This window comes from Lipophrys pholis (assembly GCF_963383615.2).
Source record: "Lipophrys pholis genome assembly, chromosome: 4".
Lineage (NCBI taxonomy): Eukaryota > Metazoa > Chordata > Actinopteri > Blenniiformes > Blenniidae > Lipophrys > Lipophrys pholis.
The window spans coordinates 19,230,899-19,241,438 of record NC_137637.1 but is presented as its reverse complement, the minus strand read 5'-3'; the positions used below and the strand labels follow the sequence as shown (position 1 = coordinate 19,241,438).

The 10,540-nt window shown below is 39.6% G+C and overlaps 1 protein-coding gene across 1 annotated transcript; it reads left to right on the top strand.

The window, feature by feature from the left end:
• The first annotated feature begins 250 nt into the window (after nt 1-250).
• On the top strand, nt 251-7,259 carry LOC308108022 (sodium- and chloride-dependent neutral and basic amino acid transporter B(0+)-like). Its single transcript, XM_080460671.1, has 15 exons — nt 251-367; nt 783-927; nt 1,016-1,147; nt 1,383-1,544; nt 1,860-1,974; nt 2,088-2,220; nt 3,010-3,150; nt 3,230-3,365; nt 3,448-3,540; nt 3,632-3,757; nt 3,860-3,978; nt 5,680-5,779; nt 5,865-5,974; nt 6,104-6,271; nt 6,355-7,259. The coding sequence occupies exons 1-15, from the start codon at nt 302-304 to the stop codon at nt 6,508-6,510; spliced, it is 1,902 nt and encodes a 633-aa protein (XP_080316797.1). The 5' UTR covers nt 251-301; the 3' UTR covers nt 6,511-7,259.
• Nucleotides 7,260-10,540: the final 3,281 nt, after the last annotated feature.

Below are 10,540 nucleotides of genomic sequence, written 5' to 3'. Positions count from 1 at the left end.
CACACCCACACACCCACACACACACACACACACACACACACACACACACACACACACACACACACACACACACACACACACACACACACACACACACACACACACACACACACACACACACACACACACACACACACACACACACCCACACACACACACACACTCACTCCTTAAGGGGAGGATCTTGGCAGGTGATTGGTTGAAGCATCACTCCTTTGTGTTGAAAGAGGCATTATAAGACAACATTTACGATTTTGGTGTGATAAAGGGATGAAGAGCTCTGAGAAGCAAATAAAACAACATGAAGGACTATGGCTTGAGCAGTTTCAAGGATTTAATATTCAAAAATCCTGCAGTGGTCAATCAGGTAAGAAATCTAAACTTTTTCTGTGGACTTCAAATTTCGATATATATTTAGGAATATCCATGTAAATACCACTGTCCTATTGTAAATATTATTGCTTTCTCTCTCTCTCTCTCTCTCTCTCTCTCTCTCTCTCTCTCTCTCTCTCTCTCTCTCTCTCTCTCTCTCTCTCTCGTGCCACTATCACATCTTAACTATTACTAACTATTTGTGCAATATGGAGCTGCTGTTGTTGCGATGATTTGATGACTAAATTTCCTCATGTGGGATTATTAAAGTCTGATCTTATTTTATCCTGTCTTAATAGAAGCAACAGACATTTGTTCTTCTGAACAATAGCTCCTGTTTTTCTGATATATCAAGAAATAATATAACACTGTTTCCAACTTTAACCACTTTAAAATATTTTTCTGAGCAGGACCTGAGTGCAGATGATGGAGATGAGAACACTGAGCGTGGAAACTGGAACAACAAGAGAGAGTACCTCCTCTCTATGTTAGGTTATGCTGTTGGACTGGGGAACGTCTGGAGGTTTCCATATTTGGCTTACAAGAATGGGGGAGGTATGCCAGTGTTTGCTTTGAAATCCATGTGCCCATCTATTACTTGACAACACTATTCTCATTCCAACATTTTCTTCATTTTGTCCAGGGGCTTTTCTCATCCCCTATTTTACCATGTTGCTGGTGGCTGGAATTCCTCTTTACTTCCTGGAGAGCGCCCTCGGTCAGTTCTGCAGCCAAGGCCCAATCAACATATGGAGAATGGTGCCTCTACTGCAGGGTAAGACCTGATTCACTGAGAACTGTGGTTAATGGGCAACTATGTAAACAAATTGGCTCAGTCATAAGACCTTAACATTTGTTTACTCATGAACCAAAGTACCACATTTCTCATCCTACTCAGTAAATCAATGCTTTTGTCTTCATGCTCTTTTGATGGACTGACAAAACAACATTCTAATTGTTTAACATATTCTTAAAATATCAATTCTTACATTTGTGGATAATCTCTACAGGTGTTGGCATTGCAACGGTCATTGCTAATGTCATATCATCAGTCTACTACAACGTCATCATCGCCTACAGCCTGTACTTCATGTTCGCCTCCATGCAAAATCCTCTGCCGTGGTCCGACTGCTTCAGCTGGTCTAACAGTAACTGCAGCACCACACCAATAGGTGCTCAGTTTATCCCGTATTTTTTGTTTGGGAGTTGTTGATTAAATCATGTGTTTAGTCACAATCTGCAGTTTCATGTTATGGGGTCACAATGAAATCATTTTGGTCAGGCTCAGTGATTAACGCAGTGGTCATTCTTGACAAATCTAAGGCATATTTTTGGATTAAAGATATAATGATTGTGCTTTGACACATAAGTTCTTTTATTAGCCTTCATTATTTTTGGCATCAATACCAGATTTTGGAGCATGTCAGAGCCAGTCAGAAATAAATGTCAAATAGTGCTAATATTGAGACATGGATCTTGTCTTTCAGTGCATTGTAATGTAAGCGGTGTTTTGGTGGCCAACTGGACTGAACAAAACATAACCTGCCCTGAGTCCGATAGAATCCAAATGCCAGTGCAGAGCCCGAGTGAACAGTACTGGAAGTAAGGATCGTACCCTCTGCCAAACACATGAACACACACACACACGAACACACACTCATTTGTCATACTACTGTTGTTGTATACAAGGTTGTCTCCTTCCATTCCCTGCTCAGTCTTGTGGTTCTAAAGAGATCCAGCGGTCTTGATGAAACAGGGTCTGTAGTTTGGCAGCTGGCTCTCTGTCTGCTGCTGTGCTCCATAATCGTTGCTGCAGCACTCATCAGAGGCATCAAGTCATCAGGCAAAGTAAGGCAACATCCTACACAAATCAGGTTCTCATCCAGTTTGACCAAACTCAGCGACGATGTGTTTATAACTGGCAAACTATGTGTTCATTCCTAAAACTAAACTGTCACACCTAATAGAGACGGATCTGGTGCTTATTTATTATGAGACAGTGCAGAAAAGACTCTACTGTTTTATTTACTTTCTCAGCAAGTGTTTGATATCTCGGTGACATTTAATTCAACTGACAGCTAGTTTGACTGCATCTTAGTAAGGTCAGTTACAGTGGTCAGTGCATGTCTAAACTAATCCACTGCTCTGCAAACTGTAAAAAAAACTCTATAAAGCAGACTTGTGCAGGCTTATTCTATTTTACTTTAAAGTACCACCAACAAACTGATTTTAACATGTTGTCAATGTGTTATTCATCCCAGTTTTTACGATGAGCAAAGGTCAACACAGTCACATTACTGGGATACCACAACTACCATTAAGTGATAAAAGTATTGTTTGTATGAATCTAAAAACAACAATTTATTATCACTGTTCACTATTTCATGTGAAGCTGCTGATGCAGACACCTGCATCTTAACTGGCTCTTGGTAGAAATGCTTCCCTCTATATTACAGCAAAAGCAGAGAACAATGTGTGCATTTGTTTCTGCCTATCATATTCTAGGAAAAAAATTGCTTTCTCACAGAAATGATTGTCAAGAGACAACAGCTGGGGAAGAAATTGATCACATGTTCTGATACTGGTGCATGGAAATTGTTACTTAAGCACAAATCTATGCTTTTGTTGTTTCCCCAGGTTGTGTATTTCACTGCAACATTTCCTTATCTGGTGATTTTCATCCTGCTGATTCGAGGTGTGACACTAGAGGGCGCTCAAGACGGGCTTGATTTCTACATTGGTACACAGTCGAATTTAACTAAACTGTCAGAGGCAGAGGTAAACACCCAGCTTCATGTGACCAAACACACAAAAATAAATAAAACTCTCTGACTGAACATGTCACTGTGTGTTTTAGACGTGGAAAGCTGCTGCAACTCAGATCTTCTTTTCACTCTCTATTGCCTGGGGTGGAGTCACAACCCTCTCTTCTTATAACCACTTCCACAACAATATGTGGAAGGACACACTCATGATCACACTTTGTAATTCTGGTAAGAGCCTGATTACCAACGTAATTTAAATAGATATATAAAAGCTTAATACCTATTTGATATGTACTCTCTTTCTATTTAGGGACCAGTGTGTTTGCAGGCCTTGCCATATTTTCCATCTTGGGTCACATGGCTCACGTCTACAAAGTATCTGTGAGAGATGTGGTGGATGAAGGTCAGACACATAAACCGACTCAGCATCACTAAGATAAAATACAAATTCTTGAGAGGTTGCCCTTGATAGCTTTATGTGTGCCTCTTCACAGGATTTGGTCTGACTTTCATTGCATACCCAGATGCTCTGTCGAAGCTTCCCATCTCTCAGCTTTGGTCCATTTTGTTCTTCTTCATGCTGTTGACTGTTGGTCTGGACTCTCAGTTTGCAGGAATAGGTTTGATTACAGTCTTCTCGTGGACGCGAAACTCGATATTGAAAACAATAAACATTCCATTGTAGGGTTTCTTTAACTTCAGTTGTGTCTTCTTGTCATTAGAGGTTCTAACTACAAGCCTTATTGATGCATTCCCTAAAACCTTGAGCTCCAAACGTGGTTTCTTGACTGTCGCAGCAGCTTCGCTCCTCTTTCTCCTGGGCCTGCCATGTGTCACAAGGGTAAGTTTGCTTCACTGCATCTTTGCATTGTATGTGTCTGACACAGAACTAGTTAACTTGTTTACTTTTAACATGGGAAAAGGAACTTATCTGGTTCGACAAGATGAGTAAATTCCATGAATACTTGTTTCTAAGAACGCATCATGCAAATGTTAATTTTTGTGTATATCTCATCTAGGATTAAATTACAATCATGCACTTAAAATTAATGTATACATGATGTATCCACGAAGAATTATAAATATTCATCTTGTGAAAATGTTAATTAGCACAACAACATCCCTCTGTTTATATCTGGAAGAAACAGGGAACCAGTCAAACGTAAAAGGATGTAATAATGTTTCTGCACTGTCACCAATATCACAGCTGTGGTATAATTAGTATGTTAGAGATGATATACTGATAATAACATAGCTGGGATATTATTATCAGTATATTAGAGATTTTGAAGAAACCTGGCAGAGATGCAGATGGGCCGTGTTGTAAAAGGTTTTGAAGAGATATAGCAGTATGAACAAACCTAAATGACAATTGGCCAAAGTTTGCACTTTGTTTTTTAGGATATTTGCTCAGTATTCAAAGTGGTGGCCTGGGGCTTCATTTATAAAACATTGCGTGGGATTCATACTAAAAATGTACGGATCGATAAAACCGTGCGTACCCACATCTGCACTCACTTTCCTTTCATAGATGGCAGTCCACCTGGAATGTTGCGCAGTTCATATCCCGCCCTCAACACGGCCACTTTCTACCATAAATGTTCAATGCAAAGTGCCTCGTCATTATTTCTGCATCTCATTCAGCCCGTTGATCGCCGGCATTTGACGCAAAATCCTGACAAAAAAGACGAAGAAAAAATATTTTAAAAGAAAAAACAAGCCATCGGCAGCGCGTCGTCACCGCTGTAAATAGTGTGAACGCCACAGAGAGCTCAGTGACTGCAGAGGTGGAGAAGAAGAATCTGATCTGAAGGTGGAGACAAGAGGAGCGTGACATCATGGGGGTCAGAGGAGCGTGACATCACGGGGGTCAGAGGAGAGTGACATCATGGGGGGCAGAACCCGAGCTCACTGCTAAGCGCAAAAACATCTCCCATGGTTGTGACGGCCAGCGTGCATCAGAGTGTCGGAGAGGGAAGGAGACATTTTGGTGGAGACACGGCAGACTGATGAAGTTCAGTTTTAGCTGTTTATTAAATGTATGAATTAAATATTTGAACAGGGACTTGTAAAAAGGCTCATTGGACCTTGTGTTTTATCTTCAGTCACTAGAGAGTTGGAGGCGGAGCGTGACGAGGAGGTTCGTCTGTCTCCAGCAGCAGTGCCTCCCGAGCGCGTGACCGTACCGGTGTTGTGCCAAAAAAATGATTCCCTGCCAAAAACTAAAAGTTTGCGTACCGGTACGCACATTCTCTCGCAAAGTTAATTTTTTTAGATCACAAACCTTGCGTGGGAAGTGGCGTATGCATCTTTCAGGACCCGTTTTGTACGTAAGCAAGCTTTATAAATGAGGCCCACTGACTTTACCGTTCTCACTTTTAATGAAATGCTAATAAAGCTAATTACCTGAAAGAAAATTAACTACATGAACATAAAAAAGAAATGGGCATGTCATCAAACAATAGATGTTATATTATAATGTATTACAAGATATACAGTATCTTGATGTGTACATTTATGTCTGTGTGTGTATTTGTGATAGGCTGGGATATACTGGGTAACTCTGTTGGACAATTTTGCTGCTGGCTGGGTGCTGCTTATTTTGGCTCTCTTTGAGATCATTGGTGTCTCCTACGTATACGGTAAAAATTGTGTTCGAGAAATTTTATTCATGTGCTCATGAAAGTGACCTTATGAAGGCTTATGAAAGTGATTCTCTTCTTATAGGAGTAAACCGCTTCATTGAAGATATTGAGATGATGATTGGAAAAAAGAGTTTTGCCTTCTGGCTGTGGTGGAAATCGTGTTGGTTTTTTATCAGCCCCTGTATCATGGTGGTGAGTACAGCCTCACCAATTATTTAGTTTATACACTATGTACTTAACACTATTCAAAAGTCCATGAAGAAATGTGGAATCCCCTGGTTATCTCATCCAGCAGCCGCTGAACTTCCTCTCTTTGTCCAGGTGATCTTCATATGGTCGGTGATAACCTTTGTTCCGCCTACCTATGACGGCGTCCCGTACCCGGCCTGGGGATTGGCTCTAGGATGGTGCATGATTGCATTTATTGTCATTTGGATCCCTGCTGTCGCTGTGTATAAGCTGATAAAAGCAGAAGGAAGCCTGTGGAAGGTTTGTAGGATCATGTGTGGTCAATTTACTACATTATGTAAAGAGTCTCCGGGTTTTAAATTGATGCTACTTACTTTCTGCAGCGTCTGAAATCACTGGCTTCCCCATCTGAAGATTGGCACCCCTACCTGGATGTCCACCGAGTCGAACGTTACTCAAAACAAAGCTCCCATCAGAGGACGAACAACCCAAAAGGACCAGAAGAGGATGTGAATGGGATCTCAGAGTCAAGGCTCTGAAAAGGAAAAGAGACATTCGGGACTGGACCACAGAAAACATGTCATCCTGTTTACTCACATCTTTCAACTCAAAACTACAGCAATTATTTTCGGGAATTCATTCTCAGGTTTGAGAATGCTAACGCAATGAATGCATTGAGAGTGATTTCACTGTCACATCTTTTATGTTCGAGAAAAGCAGCCTTGTACAGTATTTCCATTTATTTTTGGGAGTCCAGTTTCTTTTATTCAAGAGTAAGCATTGATAGATTGCAGACTAAGATAAGATAAATGAAGTAAACAACAGCCTGTAATGAGTTTGACCCAGATGCGTCCTTAAAAAGAGGATTTATAATTTTTTACACAAAAACAAAAAAATTACATTTCATTACATCAAAGTAACTGAATGCCGGCTAAGACTGAGCTACGAATTCCTTGCAAAATAAGCTATTGGTCACATGCACAGTGGAGCAGTATCATTAAAGCAGAGTATAAACTTTCGATGTTAAGGCATATCAAGGAAAAAATGAGTCTTTGATTCTTTAATCATTAATCACATCATTTATTGAACTCTGAACCTTTGAAATAAAAACAAATTGTTGTGCAGATGTATAAATACATGACTCACCAGATTTATATATTACAGTAGGAAAATATCCCATTCAGACATTCATGCAGAAATGCTGGGGCTTGCAATGCCGCTGCAACCACATATTATGTCTCCCTAACAAAGGCATACATCACGAAGGTTCGATCATGTAAAATCTTGCATTAAAAAAAAAAAAAAAGATAAATTTAATGAAAAATGAATGTAAATTAATCCTTCAATTTACATTGTTATGTTTTCAGAAAAAAAAATTTCATATGCACACACAAATACATACTAGCCCTGTGTCAGCAAAAGTTACCTGGGTTTGAATCCTGGTTATAACAGTTAAGAGCCTCAAGGAGAATGGACTCACGTGTGATAGGTGATAACGACAAAGACATTGAAGTTACAGAGAATTTTCTGCAGTTTTAAAAATCCACAAACAATTGCAGTAAACATCTCACACAAACATAGAGAAATACACAAATTATAAGCAGCAGTTTCACTATAAATGAGTATTTTGAAACACATGTATTTGGAAAATATATGTAAAACAATAATGATTTGTGTATACATTACAATTGAATTTGTCTGCCATGTTGTCTTTTAAATGTTTTCCGCTTATATAAAGATGTGCTTTTGCGGCGTAATGTATTTAATGCAGAACACTTTTGTGAAATGCCTAGCCGGAAGTACCGAAAGTGCGGAGCACTCGCTTGGGGAGAATCAGTTGGAGAGTTCATGTACGGAGAATGATTTAAAAAAATAAAAACAAAAAATAAACATTTTCTGTTGCTCTTCTAAGTGTCGCTTGAACTATGAAAAAAACCATGAGAAAGTCCCTTTGTTTGTCATACTAATAGCTGTAGTTTGATCCCTTTGGTCGTTGCATAGTTCTATTGGTCTACAGTACATTACAGTGAACTTATTGACCTTATTACTTTTTATTTCTGGGGTTTTCGAGTTTTGGACGTGAAAGAACCTGTAGAGAGTGGAACAGAGGGACCCAATGGTATAATGTTTGAAACTGAGAGCACCAGAGTCCAGCCATGGAGATACTGTTAATTTGCATCTAGTTACTGTTGTTTATTGAAGGTATGAATTGAGAAAGACATCCCTCACCTCACTGGTCACTAACTAATTTGAGGAAACCTTCTTCTCAAGCTTTTCTTCAGAATTTAGCCAGAGATTCTTTATTCACTAATAATTTAGACAGAAATAGATTCAGGGGATTAATATATACTTAATACTATATTATGCCATATTACTTTACAATGGCTCCACAAGTAACAATTAGCACATATGAATAAATCACTTCAAACTACAGAACACACTATTCATAGAACACTTACAGGAGTTACACCAGTGCAACTGAAGGTTCAATTTGATTTAAATCTAAGCTAAATGTTGCTGTAGATATGAGTAATAAAGGATTCAACAATGCAGTGAACTGTTATTGGCTGTTTGCCATTGAAATCATATGATCATGGGTGGAGCAGATAATTTACAGTTGTCAAGAGTAACATCAGCTGAACATTCTGTGGTCACATCCCGCTGCAACTGCAGGTGACACAGACAAATACGTGGCAGGAGCTTTGTCATTACGTGTAGATGTCATAGACCATAAGGACTTCAATTAATGACACATGACCGTGGTGGTTAAAAGTCACCGACTCTACTACTACTCTTTATCAGTATCCACCACATAATCTTATCGCTTCTCAATAAGAAATAAGTGAGGAGTCACTTCTCTATTTTAGCACTATGACATTATGCAATGGAAATTATATTCATTTGACATACTGGGATTAGAGTATCTGATTATTATATACAAGCAACATTCACTGACTTGGTTCGAGTCGGTGTGATGAAAACTTGAATCAACTTTGTTTTTGTTTCATTTTTTACATTTGTAGTTTAAGAGTTTCAAGTTCACATATGTTGTATTTCACATTCAAACTAAAAAAAAAAAAACAATGACAAAGTTACATACAAACGGAGTAACCGTCACATAAAAAAGTTGAATAAAGTAAAGCAATATGAATAGGCTATTTGGCGGCTGTGATGTAGTTATACTTTTCTTGCCACATCTATCTTAGATGGATGTTTTCTGTACGCTGCTCCAGTCTGTAGATTTCTGCCACAATGTCTAGCCATGAGTCAAGTGTGGGTCACTCTGTAATTTCCTAGTAGCGGTCTGCTTACTGGCCACCAGCCTTGTGTTTATAAGCTATTTGTCTCCTTTCAGCCAGTTTTGAGGTATATGTCCAACGAGTTTTAAAGTCCAACGACATAGCCTTTCAAAAAAAAGCCCTGTGGACCATTTTCTTTTTCTTTCCAAGAATCTTTAATGATAAAACAATCCCAGAAAAAGGGATATTGATTGGTACACTTGTGGACATGTAGAGATGTCATCACTGTAATGAGATGTCTGGGAGGGCGTTACGAAATATTTCATAAAGTTTTTCCACCGAAACCCTCATGGAGCTGCGACACAAGCATTAGTACGGTCATATAGTTGTCCATTCTTCCTCTGTTTGTTACATGTGGGTGAGGTGGACTCAAGACTGACACCGCCATTGAACAAAACAACTACCGTAATTCTAATGTCCCAAAAGCAAACCAATAGTCCAAAAACAAAGTCTTCCTGTAGTTGCAGTCTGCAAAGGCACAGGGAAGTTGCAGCTCAAGGGTAAAGTCAGACAAAAGACAAAAGCATGAAAGCTGCAGCACAGGAAGACAGAGACTCAGACTCGCTGTAACGCAACAACACAAAACACAGGAGGGCAGAAACATGGAAGCACAAACACAAACCAACCAAAAACCAGCGCACACAAGACAAGTCCCTTATACACTTGAGGCACCAGGTGTACTAACACACTCAGGTGAAAAACATCAAGGTGGGAAACAGCAATCAGACACGGGGAGGGGAAGCCAAGGAGCCAGAGGCCACGTTTTTTAAAATACAGATATTTCTCTGCGTTTGGGCCTCGCATGTACACACTACAAACAATGATTCCTGAAAACTCCGGCCACAGAGGAGATTTAGGTCACATTTACATGTACCAGGGTTTTTACAAAAACAGATATTTCCCCTTCTACATTTACAAAAAAGTCTTGACATGGACCTGCATATGCACCTGGTTCAGTTACTATGAGCATGCCCAACCTGTAGGGGGCAGTGTAATGAGAAGCATAAAGCCATGGTAGCCAATCAGAATCCTGGAAAAAAATACAACGTCACAAATTGTGACATCAATCTCCACCTGATTTCCTGATCACACACACACACACACACACACACACACACACACACACACACACACACACACACACACACACACACACACACACACACACACACACACACACACACACACACACACACACAAGGGGAGGTTCTTGGCAGGTTATTAGTTAAAGTGTCAATCACTTGCGTTGGATAAGACCTAATAAATCATT